The 16,947-nt window shown below is 48.3% G+C and overlaps 1 protein-coding gene across 2 annotated transcripts in view; it reads left to right on the top strand.

The window, feature by feature from the left end:
• The window catches only part of ENTPD7 (ectonucleoside triphosphate diphosphohydrolase 7), a 43,517-nt gene extending 26,584 nt beyond the window's left edge, over nucleotides 1-16,933 (top strand). For both annotated transcript variants that reach the window (XM_073552806.1, XM_073552805.1), the window contains exons 12-13: nucleotides 1,095-1,256; nucleotides 4,941-16,933. In XM_073552806.1, coding sequence (XP_073408907.1) covers nucleotides 1,095-1,256; nucleotides 4,941-5,172 — 394 coding nt within the window. In that variant the 3' untranslated portion in view covers nucleotides 5,173-16,933. The remainder of the gene's footprint in view (nucleotides 1-1,094; nucleotides 1,257-4,940) is intronic.
• Nucleotides 16,934-16,947: the final 14 nt, after the last annotated feature.

The raw sequence follows: 16,947 nt of genomic DNA, 5'->3' as shown, positions 1-16,947 counted from the left end.
TCATATACTCAAACACACATGTCCAAAGACATAGGACAGGTTTAAAGGGAATCTGTCACCCAATTTTTCGACTATCAGCAGCCGGCACCGCCATCAGAGGCTTATCTACAGCATTCTGTAATGCTGTAGATAAGCCCCCGATGTAATCTGAAAGATAAGAAAAAAGAGTTATATTATACTCACCTCGGGGAGTGGTCTGGTCTTGGTCCGATCGGTGTTGCGGCCCGGCGCCTCCCATCTTCTAACGGTGATGTCCTCTTCTTTGCTGCCTGAATGCTGTAGATAAGCCCCTGATGTCGGTGCCAGCTGCTGATACTCGAAAAATGGGGTGACAGATTCCCTTTAAAAGGGACTTAGAAGCTGCCAGAAATAATTCTTGCCTCCCTTGCTGATATATGATCAGCTACATTCCCACAATGAGTTTTTGGTGATTTTTTTTTTTTTTTTTTAAATGCTGTGGATTTTCGAATAAATGCAAGTAACTTATTTTAATGGGCGCAGAAAATGTGCAACATCAAAAACTCATTGTGAATGTAGCTTTAGAGATCCAAAGGGTGCGTTGTAAAACTGGTTTTGATAATGATAGTAGATACTGTATATACTTTTATATATAAGAAATGAAAATTAAATATCCCCATCATGGTACAAAAAAAAAAACAGGAAAATTACGTTAAGAAACAAAACTAAAAATTTGTCATGATAAATAACCTTTAATATTTCTTTTTTTTAGTTTGGGGTTTTCCCTTTTAAAATTCGTTTTCAGTAGTAAAACAGCCACAATGACTTGTACAATGAATTATTAGCATCATTTATAATGATTGCTTTGTATAGTGGTAAAAAAAACCCAAAACTCTTTATTTTGTCAAATATCGATATAAAATAGAATTCTGATGTTCCTGTATGGAATAATTGCGTCTTCATAAAGTGCAGCTCCTCCCTCCGACAGCAAAAGTCTCTTGTTTCCGCATCGAACAGGAAATGCGGAAAAAAAAAAGTTCTGACTGTTGAGAAGAAAAAAATAAAAGCAATGGTTGTTCTATGCCGTGTATCACGGTGGATCTGTACATGAACTATCGTACGATTTTGGTTTCCAGGTATCAGTGCTTTAAGTCTGCGTGGATGCATAAAGTGCTCCACGATGGTTTCCACTTTCCTTCCAACTACCCAAACCTGAAGACGGCCCAGCTGGTGTACGACAAGGAGGTGCAGTGGACGCTCGGAGCGATGCTGTACAAGACCCGCTTCCTGCCACTCAGGTGCGTGGCCTTGTAGACGGAATAATCTATACATATAGTCTTGGCTCCGACATTAGATGGCAGGCTCCCTGGGGCATGGTCAGAAGATCCGCAGCAGCAGCTGTCGCCTGGAGTCTACGTTCACACGTTGGGTGCAGGTTTCTAAACTGAAATCCGCAGGGTTTCTGCAGCTAAGGCTAGTTTCACACTAGCGCATATTCCACGCAGCGCTCGGCCCCGCCCCCTGCCGGCTCCCTGCCCGCCCCATCCGGTCATTGCCTCCTACTATCGCACACGGCCGCATGCAATCTGCGCACCCTATCTTTAGCATAGTGTGCGCTAGTAGGATTTTAGCGTCCGCTACGCACTTTTGAAGGTGCGCCGAAATACAACATGCTGCGTTTGGCGCACACCGGCGCACCTTCAAAAGGGTGCGCAGATCGCATGTGGCCGTGTGCGATAGGAGGCGATGACCGGATGGGGCGGGCAGGGAGTCGGCAGGGGGCGGGGCTTAGTGGCGCCGAGCGCTGCGTGGAATATGCGCTAGTGTGAAACTAGCCTTAGATCCATGAATATTTCACACCCGCAATAGTCCGAAGCCTGAGATGCAAGGAATTGTTTTTCCATCTTTCCAGGGAAGATTTGCTAAGAAAATAGTGACTGTACAGTGACGAGTCGCTGTCACAAACCGCTCCTTATATCTCAGCTTCCTGGTCTGCAGGCAGCCTAAGGGTAAGTGCACACGTTGCGGATTTGGCAAAATCCGCAGGTCAAAAGACCTGCGTTTTATCTGCGGATCAGCCTGCGGTTTTCCCCTGCGGTTTGATACCTGTACAATGGAGCAAGTGTAAAACCGCTGCGGATTCCGCACAAAGAATTGACATGCTGCGGCTTTGAAACTGCAGCAAATCCTTGCAGAACAATCCGCACTGTCTGCACAGCGGTTTTCATTTTCCATAGAAAATAATGGTACTGTACAACGCAGCAGAAACTACTGCGGATCCACAGGGCCAAATCCGCTGCGGATCCGCAGCATGTGCACACACCCTAAGGCATCGTTCAGACGGCTAAAACGTGGGCACACCTTAGCATCTGTACCTCAGCCCGATAGCGGGTCTGCTGCCCCAAATTAACTGCATAGATATCCAGGATTCTGAGGTTGGATCATAAATCCTGCAGGCAGAAGGGACGGGCATTATTCCTGTCTTCATACATTGATCTTGTCAAGGGATTGTAAATGCAAGCAATTTTTAATCCATCCTTGAGATACTAACACTTTTTTTTTTTTTTTTTTTTTATTTTGCTTACAACTCCTTGTCTTGGAGACCGACCACTGCTGCTAGACAGAACAGGTGCAGCGTTTACAAACTCTTTTCTATTGAGCTTTTAACCCCTTAGTGACAGCCATTTTGCAGCTTAATGACCGGGCCAATTTTTACAATTCTGACCACTGAGGTAATAATAACTCTGGAACGCTTTAACGGATCCCGGTGATTCTGACACTGTTTTTTTGTGACATATTGTACTTCATGTTAGTGGTAAAATTTCTTCTATATGACTTGTGTTTAGTTATGAAAAAAAATGGAAATATGGCACAAATCTTGAAAATGTTGCAATTTTCAAACTTTAAATCACAGATATGTCACGCAAATTTCTTAATAAATAACATTTCCCACATGTCTTCTTTACATCAGTACAATTTTGGAAACAAAATTTTTTTTTTGTTAGGAAGTTATAAGGGTTAAAAGAGATTTCTCATTTTTACAACAAAATTTGCAAAACCTTTTTTTTTTTTTTTTTTTTTTTTTTTAGGGACCACATCATATTTAAAGTAATTTTGAGGGGGGGTATACATGACAAAATACCCAAAAGTGACACCATTCTAAAAATTAGACCCCTCAAGGTGCTCAAAACCACATTCAAGAAGTTTATTAACCCTTTACGTGCTTCACAGGAACTGAAGCAATGTGGAAGGAAATAACTTTTTTTAAAAACATTTTTTATTTCAGAACCAATTTTTTTTATTTTCACAAATGTTAAAAGCGAAAATGAACCACAAAATGTGTTGTGCAATTTCTCCTGAATACGCCAATACCCCATATGTGGGACTAAACCACTTTTTGGGCGCACGGCAGAGCTCGAAAGGGAAGGAGCGCCGTTTGACTTTTTTTCAACGCAGAATAGGCTGGAATTGAGATCGAACACCATGTCGCATTTGGAGAGCCCCTGTGCGCCTAAACGGTGGAAAAACCCAACAAGTGACCCCATTTTGGAAACTAGACCCCTTAAGGAACTTATCTAGATGTGTGGTGAGCACCTTGAACCTTCAAGTGCTTCACATAAGTTTATAAACGCAGAGCCGTGAAAATAACATTTTTTTTTTTCTTCAATGATTTTTTAGTCTGCTATTTTTTATTTTACCAAGGGTAACAGGAGAAATTGGACCACAAAAGTTGTTGTACAATTTGTCCTGAGTTCACCGATACCCCATATGTGGGGGGAACCACTGTTTGGGTGCATGGGAGAGCTCGGAAGGGAAGGAGCGCCATTTTGGAATGCAGACTTTGATGGAATGGTCTGTGGGCGTCATGTTGCGTTTGCAGAACCCCTGATGTGCGTAAACAGTAGAAACCCCCACCAAAAGAGACCCCATTTTGGAAACTAGACCCCCCCCAAGGAGCTTATCTAGATATGTAGTGAGCACTGTGAACCCCCAAGTGCTTCACAGAAGCTTATAACGCTGAGCCGTGACAATAAAAAATCCTTTTTTTTTCCACAAGTGATTTTTTTAGCCCCCAATTTTTTTTTATTTTCCCAAGGGTAACAGGAGAAATTAGACCCCCAAAGTTGGTAAATATTGGAAACCCCTCCATTCTTGCTCTAACCCTAACACACCCCTAATCCCAACCCTATAACCCTAATGGAAAATTGAAAATAAATATATTTTCTGTATTTCATCATATTTGCCTACTATCTTTTTTTATTTTGATCACTGTGATAGTTTATCACAGTGATCAAAATGAATGAATGGAATGCGCCCGCCATTTTCTTCCAGGACCAAGATGGCGGTGCCCACCGGAGGAGGCAGGAGGGCCCGAGGACCACCGGGGGGGGGGGATCGACTACCCTATTTCTCTCTCCTCTGATGTGCGATCACATCAGAGGAGAGGGAAATTAAATGCAAAATCGCGGCTTTTTTTTTGCGATCGCCGTTATAGGGTTAATAATGGCAATCGCAAAAGCGGGGTTGGTAAAACCTGACCCAAATCATGTTCTCTGGGGTCTCGGCTACCCCCGGCAGCCGAGATCCTGGAGAAAATTCGACGCTGGGGGCGCTATGTACTTTTTCCACAGCGCTATGTTTAAGTACCATTAACTACCGCTGTTAAAAGGCGTATTGGCGTTAAGGGGTTAAGCATTGTTTTGAAGATGCTAGGATTGCTTTAGCATGCTATTGTCTCCTAAACATGGTTGGCCTCAGCGCAGTGCTTACAAGCTGGAGAGAAGCAGTGGTCGGTCTCCTAGGTGACGAACTGTAAATAAAAGAAAGAATGTTATTGTCTAAAGAACAAATACAAATTTTAATAAGCAGCAAATTGCAAATGTGTATTTACAAGACCCATCTAATGTGGGAATATAACCCTTTATTAAGATGTGTTGGTCACAGATATTGTCCACCTTGATCACAAGTGTTTCTTCTTGCAGGGACATCCGGCAGGACAGCTCTCGTCCGGCTCACGTTAGCTGGTACAGGATCTCGTTTGTCTACAACCACTACCTGTTCTTCGCCTGCATCCTGGTGGTGCTGCTGGCCATTATTCTGTATATATTCCGCCTGCGACGCATCCACAGGAGGCTGGTGAGGGCCTCCGCCCTGGACTTGTTATTACTGGAGGAGGGGGTTCAGGTGGTAGCAGAGCCGGCGCTTCCTCGATAGTGCCAGTCCAGAACATTGGGGTTTAACGCTACCTATGCATTGTAAGGCCCAATTCAGATGTTCATGTCTCATCGTTCGTGTAGAGACGAGTATTAGCTCTCCTAACCTGAATGTGAGCCTGTCGAGTGTGAGGCAGGAGATTAGCGACCAGCCTGCGCATCACGGCCCAAACATGGACGCCTGAATTCGGCTTTACGTGATTTCTCTTTTGCTGACAGCCTTGTCTCCTTTGTGTCATGTTCACCAGTATCACATTTAGGATACAAGTCCGCCATTACAGTGGCTTGCAAAATTATTCTCCCCCTTGGCTTTTTATCTATTTTGATATATTACAACCTGCGTTTGAATAATTTTGTAATCTGATTTGTGTGTGATGCATCAGCACTAAATAGTCTAGTTGGTGAAAGGAGAAAAATATAGGTATAAATTCCATTTATGGGATCAAATAACTAAAAATTGGCATGTGCATATGTATTCACCTCTTTTGCTATAAAGCCCATAAACATTTCTAGTGGAAGCAATTCTCTTCCTAAGTCAGATGCTTAGTGTCAGGGGTCCACCTGTGTGCAATTTAAGTGTCACATGTCAGCCACTATATAGATTTTACCTTCTCTGAAAGGCCACAGAGGCTGCAACACCATTAACAAGATGCCCCACCAAACATCAAGACCAAGGAGATCTCCAAACACCATGAAGACCGAGGAGATCTCCAAACACCATGAAGACCAAGGAGATCTCCAAACACCATGAAGACCGAGGACACCTCCACACGCCATGAAGACCAAGGAGACCTCCACACACAATCAAGACCAAGGAGACCTCTCCACACACCATCAAGACCAAGGAGACCTCCAAACAAGTCAGGGACAGAGTTGTTGGGAGGTACAAGTCAGGGTTGGGTTATAAAAATATATCCCAATCTCTGCTGATCTCCCGAGCACTATCAAATCCATGAAGGCCACTTCTATGAAGTATACAGCTTATTGTGGTATAGACAGATACTCCAGTCTCTGCTTGGGAGCTCTGCTGCAGCTCCTTCAGGGTTACCTTTGGTCTCTGATTAATACCCTCCTTGCCGGGCTGAGAGTTTTGGTGGGCAGGCTGCTGTTGGCAGGTTTGTTGTGGTACCATGTTCTTTTCATTTGATGATCATGGATTTGTATGGAGGAAGGTGCTGTGGTCAGATGAGACCAAAATTTAACTTTTTGGTCATCAAGGTAATTGCTATGTCTGTCACCAACACTGCTCATCACTCCAAGAAAACCATCCCGACCGTCAAACATGGTGGTGGCAGCATCATGCTTTGGAGATAGTTTCGGCATCAGTGACAGGGAAAATGGTCCGAGTCGAGGGGAAGATGGATGGTGCGAAATACAGGGATATTCTTGAGCAAAACCTCTTTCAGTCTGTCAGTGATTTCAGACTTGGACGGAGGTTCTCCTTCCAACAAGACAATGACCCAAAGCATACTGCTAAAGCAACACTCGAGTGGCTTAAGGGGAAACTTGTAAATGTTTTGGAGTGGTCTAGTCAAAGCCCATACCTTAATCCATTTGAGAATCTGTGGTCAGACTTGAAGATTGTTGTTCAGTTCACCAGTCCTAACCTGAAGGAGCTGGAGCAGTTTTGCCTTGAGGAATGGGAAAGAATCTCAGTGGCAAGATGGGGGAAGCTCATAGAGAGGTATCCAAAGAGACTTGCAGCTGTAAAAGGAGGCTCTACAACGTACTGACTTTAGGGGGTGAATAGTTATGCACACTGAAGTTTTCAGTTATTTTGTCCTATCTTGTTTTCTTCACAATAAAAAGAAAACTAAATGATGCAAACCCTCAAAAAAAAAAAAAAATTCCAGGGTGTGCGGTAGCAAAACAAAAAATGCCAAGGGGTGCGAGTGTGAATACTTTTGCAAGCCACACTACATAAAATCACTCCTTCTTGCAATAACTGGGATACCCCTACCTCACCACTGGGCAGAATGTGGAGCACATATATCGTACCTGATCAAGCATTCGAACTGCCGGCCCTCAATGAAATTGAGGAATAATCCTTTTCTGGGAGCGTTCCCACAGCTCAGCCTTTCAGGACTGAGGCTGTATCACCGTCCGGCTTTTCGCTTTGCTATTCGGTTTCTGAAACGTCATAGTTCATCCGCTTCTGCCCTTCGTGGCGCTATTACTACCATATCATCCCTAAGCAGCTGAGAACAGGAAGAATAGGTAGTGCTCTGTTCCTCGGACTTCTCAGCTGCAGAGGAAACATTGTGGGAAGCACCCGTGTCCCCTACACAGTGAGAAAGCGGCCATTTTGTTGTAGCCCGTTACTCAGATAAATTGCTCCAGGCACAGATGAGCTACGTACTGAGTCTGCCCCTGCAGCTTGCCGGAAATCAGATCCCCCTAATGGCTCCATGTCCAGTGTGTAGGAGACCCCTGTACCCTTTATTTCTGCCGTGCGGTAGGCGTTCACATTTTGGGCTCATTTTTCAGAGCCAAAGTCGAATCCTTTAACATTCCATTATCTGACGTATTTATAAGCTAAAGAGACGCAACGGTGGGGGCTGCACAATCAATACATGGGGCGATACGGCCAGGAGTCAGCGGGGTGAGCCTGTCCTCTATACATGCCTGGTGCACAGGGTGAGACGCTTTATTCTCCATCTGATACAATTGTGACATAAACCAGCTGATATAATGGAGATAGAAAAGAAGTTGCCATAAGGGGCGTCTGAACTTTCCAAAAAGTTTTGCAAAAACAGCAGAAATTGATATAAAATGGGCTATTACTTTTTGAGGAGTTTTATGGAGCAGTTTCTCTGCTCCTAAGAAAAAAAACCCTCAAAATTTTGCTAAAAAAATCCTAGTTGAAAGTCTCTGCCTGTTTATTTCTATTGTAAAACCAGTTTTCATTCAGTGTTTTTGAACTTTTTTTCCTCCGGGTGGGGTGGGGTGCGTGTCACTACTTAGGTGGTTTTTGATGGAAAATGCACCAAACTAGGCAGTGTCCAATCAAGAAGCTGCCAAAAAAATAAAAAAGCTCAGGCAAAAAATGTCCCTCTAATGCTTGAAAAGGTATTTAGAAAATGAAAAACTCCTCCAAAGAAGGAGCCCTTCAACTGAAAAACAACTCCGTGTGCACCTCACATAGCCCAACTCCAGCACTACTGATCCTGATGTCATGTGACCACTGCAGCCAATCCCTTTATGAGCTGTGCCACTTGTAGATACAGAGGCCAGTGATTGCCTGCAGCGGTCACGTGATGGATGAATATTATGTCATTGCTGCTGGACCGGTGGTGAAGGAGGATGAAATAGGCAAGTAATGGTTCTTCGATATCAATTCCTGCTACTTGAAGATCCCAGATCACCACCTTTACACTCCTCAGTCCAGGTGGTCAGACTGAAGGGCTCCCTGTTTTCTTGGTTTATGTGTGGTCTGATAAAGTGTTAAACGCCATGCTCGGGGGGGCTAACAGAGTGTCTTCAGCATGCTCGTATAATATGTTGAGTCCCCGCGGCTGCATGTCTCATGGCTGTTCAACACCCGCAACACATGGAGGGATTGCCCAGCAAACAGCCGCCGCGGGGGTCGCGAACATATTTTTTGAGGACAAAACAGGATTTTTTGGGTTGCTTACCGTAAAATCTGTTTCTCGGAGCCTTCATTGGGGGACACAGAGACCATGGGTGTATGCTGCTGCCACTAGGAGGCTGACACTATGCACAAAAAAGGTTAGCTCCTCCTCCGCCGTATACACCCCACCGACCGGCAGGAAATTCCTCAGTTAGTGAGAAAGCAGTAGGAGAAGTAACGGAATAGATTGAAAACAGAACGAACAACTCAACTGTAACCAATCGACAAACATAAGAACAGGCGTTGTAGAACATGGGAGGGTGCTGTGTCCCCCAATGAAGGCTCCGAGAAACAGATTTTACGGTAAGCAACCCAAAAAATCCTGTTTTCTCGTTCGCCTTATTGGGGGACACAGAGACCATGGGACGTCCCAAAGCAGTCCCTGGGGTGAGAAATAAACTTCCATCAGGCCAGTGGACTCACCACCGCGGCCTGCAGAATCCTTCTACCTAGGCTGGCGTCCGCCGAAGCGTAGGTGTGGACCCTGTAGAATTTCACAAAAGTGTGAACCGAAGACCCGTTGCAGCTTTGCAAAGCTGCAGCGCGGAAGCTCTGTGGCGCACCGCCCAGGAGGCACCCACCGCCCGGGTAGAGTGCGCTCTGATCCCTGAAGGAGCTGCACGATGCTTGACCCGGTATGCCTCCAAAATTGCCGATCTGATCCAGCGAGCAATAGTGGCCTTTGAGGCTGGGTGACCTTTCCTTGCACCGTCTGGAATGATAAACAGAGAGTCTGACTTCCGCAAGGAAGATGTCCTGGCTAGATAGACTCTCAATGCCCTGACCAGGTCCAGCTTGTTCAAGGATTGCTCCAGAGGATGAGCTGGGCCCGGGCAGAAGGATGGCAGAACAATGTCCTCATTGAGGTGAAACGAAGGTACCACCTTCGGAAGTAAAGAGGGCGGAGGCCGCAGAACTACCTTGTCCTGATGAAGTACCCAAAAGGGAGAGCGGCAAGAAAGGGCCGCTAATTCTGACACACGTCGGATGGAAGTAATGGCCACCAGAAAGGCCACCTTCCAAGAAAGGAGGGCAAGGGAAACATCCCTGAGAGGTTCAAAAGGAGGACCTTGCAGAACCCCAAGAACGAAATTAAGATCCCAAGGATCCACGGGCGCTCGGTACGGAGGAACCGTGTGAGCCACACCCTGAAGAAAGGTTTTGACCTGGGGCCGGGAGGCCAGCGTCTTCTGAAATAAAATGGACCGTGCCGAAACTTGACCCTTCAAGGAACTGAGAGCAAGCCCCGCATCCAGCCCTGTCTGTAGAAACGCCAGAACAGAAGGAAGCGAAAAAACCATGGCCGCGATGTCATTGGCCTCACACCAGGAGAAATAGGCTTTCCAAGTACGGTAATAGATCTTGGAAGAGGAAGGCTTTCTGGCGCGGATCATGGTATGAATCACTCGGTCAGAGAATCCTGCCCGTTTCAAAACCTCGGTCTCAACAGCCACGCCGTTAAATTGAGCAACCGAGAATTGGGGTGGCAAATCGGGCCTTGCGACAGCAGATCTGCCCTGTCGGGAAGCTTCCAGGGGGCGTCCGCGAGAAGGTTGACAATGTCCGCGAACCAAGACCTTCTGGGCCAATTCGGGGCGATGAGGACGACTGGAATCCCTTCTACCTTGATTTTCTTCAACAGCTTGGGAAGAAGAGGCAGGGGAGGGAACAGGTAGGGGAGCTCGAACTGTGACCAAGGAACGGCCAGAGCGTCGGCGCCCACTGCCAGGGGGTCCCGAGACCTGGACACGAATTGTGGTACCTTCCTTTTGAGGCGAGACGCCATGAGGTCTACGTCCGGGGTTCCCCACCGACGGCAGAGCAGATGAAACACCTCCGGATGTAGGGACCATTCCCCTGCCGCGAGACCCTCGCGGCTTAGAAAATCGGCGGCCCAGTTGTCCGCGCCGGGAATGTGAACCGCGGAAATTGTTGGAACAAAGGTCTCTGCCCATTGAAGAATTCTGGACACTTCCGCCAGAGCTGAGACACTCCGTGTCCCCCCTTGTCGGATGATATACGCCACCGCTGTGGCATTGTCTGTTTGAATCCTGACAGGCAGGCCCTTGAGGCGCCGTTCCCAGTGGACGAGAGCCAGAAGGATCGCTCGTATCTCTAGGACATTGATCTGCAGAGCTGATTCCTGAGTCGACCATTGACCCTGAACAGAGATTGAGGAACACTGCACCCCAGCCGATGAGGCTGGCGTCCTTTGTGCCAATCTGGGAAGAAAGGACCGCCCTGAGAGAATGAGGGGAGACGTCAACCACCAGTTGAGAGACCGCTTGATCCGGCATGAAAGACGAACCGGACGATCCAGAGACAGAGCCGACCTGTTCCACCTGGACAAAATGGCCTGCTGGAGGGGCCTGGCGTGAAACTGGGCAAAGGGAACTGCCTCTATTGCTGCCACCATCTTCCCCAGAATCCTCATGGCTGTCCTGAGAGATGAAAACCGTGCGATCTGTAGTGATCGGACGCCCTGCTGCAGGGAAAGAATCTTGTCTTGTGGGAGAAATACCCTTGACCGACGAGTGTCGAAAAGAAGGCCCAGAAACACAAGGCGTTGAGTAGGGATCAGACAGGACTTTTTCCGGTTGACGATCCACCCAAAACTGGACAGGGTGTCTAGAACGATCGCCACACTTAGGCGGGCCTGATGAAAGGAGGGAGCCTTGATCAGAATATCGTCGAGATACGGAAAAAGAACAAGACCTCTGATCCTCAACAAGGCCATCAACGCCGCCATAATCTTCGTGAAGACCCTGGGAGCGGTGGCGAGCCCAAAAGAGAGCGCGACGAACTGATAATGTTCGTGGTGAATCGCAAACCACAGGAACTTCGGATGTCCGGGAAATATGGGCACGTGTAGATAGGCATCTTGGATGGCTATGGAACACATGAATTCCTGCTCCTTCATGGAGGCAATCACCGAGCGAACCGACTCCATCCGGAAGTGGCGGAGGCGAACTCTCTTGTTGAGTAACTTGAGATCCAAGATGGGTCGAACCGCCCCGTCCTTTTTCGGCACCACAAACAGGTTTGAATAAAACCCTGTGAATCGTTCCGATTCAGGAACAAGCACAATCACCCCAGAGCTGAGGAGAGAGGCGATGGCCGAACCGAACCCCGGGATCAAGGCAGGATCCCGTGGCGGACGGGATGGAAGAAGCGATCCCGTGGAAGAGAAACGAACTCTATTTTGTATCCTGTCGATACAACACAACCTCTCTGACCCAAGCGTCCTCTACTGAGGCGAACCAGACGTCGCTGAAGAAAAGAAGTCGACCTCCCAATTGGAAGGGACCCACGGAAGACCGATGATAGTCATGCGGACGTAGACCGTCCAGATCTAGATCTGGGTGGTCTTCCCTGGGAAGAGTGGGACCGCCAGGACGGAGTGGGCCTGAAGGATTCCTTCTTTCTTTCCTGACGTGCTTGTGGCCTTTGCTGGTTGGAAGGGTTTTCCGCCGCATTGAAACGGCGGAAAGACCGAAAGGGACGGAACTGACGCCATGGAGGAGGTCTGCGAGGCTTGGATTGGGGGAGAAGAGAACTCGTACCTCCGGTAGCGTCCTTAATAATCTGGTCCAATTGGGACCCAAAGAGACGCACTCCTTGAAAAGGCAGATTAGTCAGACCTTTTAGAGGACAAGTCCGCCTGCCAGGCCTTGAGCCAAATTGTACGTCGGATTGGCACGATGTTGCTTGACGCCTGAACCGCGCAAGATGCGGCATCCAAGGAAGCAGAAAGCAGATAATCCCCCGCATGGGAAATCTGATTGGCGAGATCGGCCAAATGCTCCGATTGTGCCTTATCCAGAATGCCCTGCCGAAGGTCCTCTGCCCAAGCGGATATAGCCTTTGCTGCCCAAGATGAAGCAAAGACTGGACATACCGCCGCAGATGCCGCCTCGAAGGCAGACTTTGCTAGGGATTCTATGATTCTGTCATTAGAATCTTTTAGAGACGCTACACCCGACAGCGGAAGAACAGTATTATTAGAGAGTCTGGATACGGGAGGGTCCACTGAAGGAGAAGCGGCCCAGTTGTCCGTGAGCTCTTTAGCGAACGGATACAGCACGCCGAGACGCTTTTCTCTTTGAAAGCGTCTAGTCGGATCTTCCCTTTCCTTGGTAAAAATCTTCCCAAACTCGGAATGAAAGGTAAACACCCTGGAAGGTGTTTCCACCCGTCTGAACGAAACCTCCTGATCTGAGGATTTCGCAGGGGCGTCAGTGATGTCGAAGGCATGGTGAATCGCGGCAATGAGGTTCTGCACCGTAACCTTCATGTTCGCATCCTGAACCGAATCCAGCTCTAAGACCCCTTCAGATTCCGAAAGCGCTTCACCTGACTCGGGAGAGGAGGCCCGAGAGGGAGACTGCTGGGGAGTATGGGGTGAGGTAGGGCGAGGAGAGGACTCCGCCTGGAGATCCTGCCTGGGTCTCTTGCGACTGACACTGGCTGGCTCAGATGGGACGTGCTAGGTCCCGCAGAAGCTCCCAAGGGCAACTTATCCAGAACGGCTACTAGGGACTGAGACACCTTGGTGAGGTCTGCCACCGGCTGTGATAGGGAGGAGGCCCAACCCGGCAAGGGGGCTCACTCACCCCTGGGGCTATGGATGGCTCCTGAGCGGCGTCGGTCTGGATTGGATTGCTACAGTCTAGGCAGAGGGGAGAGGACTGACCCCTGAGGTAGTGCCGGAAGGTTGGGGGACAGAGGGCGGAGAAGGGTCAGTCTGCCGTGCAGAGCTACTCACGGTCCGGTGTCCCCAAAAGCGATGCTGCTCGACCTGTCCGGGGATGCAGATCAGGGAGAAGTCTGGCTGGCCGTCCCAAAGAGGCAAAAAGCTGCTTGCAGAAACTGCTCAGGGGCTGGGGAGCGTCTCCAGCTGCGTCCGGCTGGCAGGCTGTGAAGATGGCGCCTGCCTGTAGAAAAGCGCGGGTCCCGGGGAAGGGCGGAGCTCCTCGCAGGGTTAATAATTGCTGCCCTCTAGCCATAATATGCTGGGCAGGAGAGGGAAAGGCGGGGGGAGGGCCTGGGGAGAGCGGGAGAGAAGCCCGCTTAGAAGAAAGGGGCGGGGGGCGTGGCCGCGACGCTGCGGTAGGCCCGAACACAAGCCGGGGCCTAAATTAGTTGCGGCGGCCGCCTGTCAGCAGGGGGTCGGCGCGGAAGACGCGACGCAACACCGGGCCGCGTCCCTGCCCAGAACTGCCCGACTCCAGCGCTACCCCTGCCGAGATGGAAAAAAGGGGGGGGAGCGCAGAACGAGGCCCGTGAAGACCCGGGGCCTGCATGGATGCGGTGACCGTGGGGGGATGCGGGGCGTGCAGGGACCCAAACGTGGTCCCCCTGGCGACCGCTCCAAGAGAAAACGCCGAGGGAAGACTGACACACTCACCCAGGCAGGGGGCCTTACAATAAAGGTACCTGAAAATCCCACGCTGTCTGTCTCTATGAAATCCGCGCCTCATCCAACCTTCAGGCTCTGGTAGGCGAGAGGGTGGGAGGCGGGGGGCAAGGACCGTCCGTGCAGCTGGCACGCACCTGTGCGAGGCTCCTGGTCCTGCTCCGGAGACCTATGAGGATACGGGGTGGCAGTACACGCCGTACTCATAGTCTCTTTGTGGGAGTACGGATGTGACTGTTCACTCCGTATCCCTCCGGAACCTGCAAAGAAACGACGCACACTGAGGTAGATATGGGTCTAATAAAAGACCCGTGTCCACCTCCTACTGACACTAAGCTAAACTGAGGAATTTCCTGCCGGTCGGTGGGGTGTATACGGCGGAGGAGGAGCTAACCTTTTTTGTGCATAGTGGCAGCCTCCTAGTGGCAGCAGCATACACCCATGGTCTCTGTGTCCCCCAATAAGGCGAACGAGAAACTAAGACTATTAGCCTCCGAGCATGCTCGAATAGCGCCTTAGCTGAGCACATTCGCTCATCACTACGGCTCCACACCTTCTTTCTTTGGTTGTTCATGGTTCACCGTCCAACATTTCACCTCCACTGGATACGAGGACAACTCCCTTTCCTGCAGGTAGGACCCCCGATTGTTCAGTAACCACCAACCATAGCAGTCAGCAGGCATGTCTGACATTTAGACTTACCAGCCGGTCCAACAAGCAGTCGCTTTCATCTAATGTAGATGAATTTTACAACCAAGAGCAGATCCGGACTATATACAGTATTAGGCTGGGGTCAGACTTGCGAGAAACTTGCACGAGTCTCGCAGCACCTCAATACCCGGCACTTGGGACCGGAGCGTTCAGCTGCATAGAAATGCAAGCAGCCGCGCACTCCGGTCCAGAGTGCCGGGTAATGAGGTGCGAGTTTCTGGCAAGTCTGACCCCGGCCTTAAAGGAGCTGTACCATAAGCAACTTATCACCCATACATGGAATAGATGATAAATGTATGATCGATAGGGGTCCTGGGACTTTAACTTCCACTTAGCCTGAGAACAAGGGTCCCAAAATCTCCTGTGTGAATGGAGCGTTAGTGATCATATGCGACCACCAATCCAATGTACAGTGAGTGAAGCAGTGGTCGCACATGCTCAGTTCTGCTCTAGGCGCACAGGGGACTTTGATAATCTATGGGGGTCCATATGGTCAGCCACAGCAATCTGGAGTGTCACAGGTTTTGGATAACCACTTTCCAGCTGGCTCTGTCCCCAATAATACTCAGCCATTGTGATCTGTCCTACTGAAAGGTAACACTCCCCAGTAATCAGGTCATTGGTGATACACGTTACGGCAGTGCTCAGACGTTTCCCTTAACGATGCTTATAGGGGTATTATTATTTTAGGAAATAAAGTTAGATCTCTTCCTGCTGTCATTCTTGGACAGTAACAAACCTCGAGCCTATCTCGACAGGACGCAACTTCCGAATATACTTTTTCATTCACCGACAACAAGCTGAGATCAGAAACTGAGGAATTAATCACGTTGTGCACAGTGAATAAGCTTTAGTTATAGGAAACAGGAGGACCCCTTTAGTTTAAACAATGGGGGTCTCCATCATGTGAACCTTCCTTTACGCACTGCCATTCACAGACGGGTATTAGGAGTCAACGAAGGAACGACCATCGGTGGAATCGTCTACGAGACGATGACTGCGGCCGTCATTGTTTGTCCCAATGTAACACTCCGTATCCGGCATTTCATTTCCATGTTGTGAAATCTGTTTTATTTTTGCTATAATAGAAGGGGTTGCCGATGATTAGAAAAACTATGGCTGTATTTTTTTTTTTTGAACAGCACTACTCTTATTCACGGGTTGTGAGTAGTATTGCAGGTCGTCACCATTCACTTAAAAGGATAAGGAATGTTTTTTTCTTAAGTTTATATTTTCGCAGTAGGGTTTCATTAAAAACTTTGGACCGTTAAGCTTCCGCAGCCTCTCTGTATCACTGTACAGAATCACTTGCCACTAAACTCATCTGTAACTCTTATCTACTTCTAAACCATCTTCTAAGCTTAGTTTCGCTGGTTTAGGAGAGGAGAGAGAAGGGTTACAGACTGATGTCAGATGAGCTCACCAATAATGGATTCTGCAGTCTTATGTACTGTGATACATAGAAGCTGTAGAAGACAAACTGTCAAATCTGTAATGAAACCTTGTCTCATGAATGAGCTCTAGCCCTGACATCTGACTCATCTGAGCTTTTCTCTGTGATGCATAGAGGCTGCGGAAGCCAAACTGTCCATAGAAACAACCTCTCGATAAGGCCTGTTTCACACATCGATTTTTTGGCATCCGCATGGATCCGCCAAGGTGTGAAAAAACAGATCCGTTTCCGTTTTACCGCAAACGGATCAGTTTTTTTTACGGATCCGCGGTAGCCGCTAATGGAAGTCTATGGGACAAACAAACGGATCCGCCAAAAAAATGGCGGATCCGGTTTTTCACGGAAAACGACGGATTTTGACAGATTTTAAAAAACAGAAGTGTGATCCAGGCCTTAGTGATGCAGTTTTTAGAAACAAGCAGTCATATTCTTCTCATCTTGGACAACCCCTAACTTGAAGGGAACATGCACCCTCTTTTTATTTAATGTGAAATCTGTCTTGTGTTTTTACTGATCCAAGCATCTGAATAAAGTCACCCGTGGATTTACAAGTCTCTTGTGTTGT

This window comes from Dendrobates tinctorius, unplaced genomic scaffold, assembly GCF_039654945.1.
Source record: "Dendrobates tinctorius isolate UK_male_01 unplaced genomic scaffold, ASM3965494v1 ptg000196l, whole genome shotgun sequence".
Classification (NCBI taxonomy): Eukaryota; Metazoa; Chordata; class Amphibia; order Anura; family Dendrobatidae; genus Dendrobates; species Dendrobates tinctorius.
The sequence above is the reverse complement of the archived record's forward strand: the minus strand, read 5'-3'. Positions and strand labels throughout refer to the sequence as shown.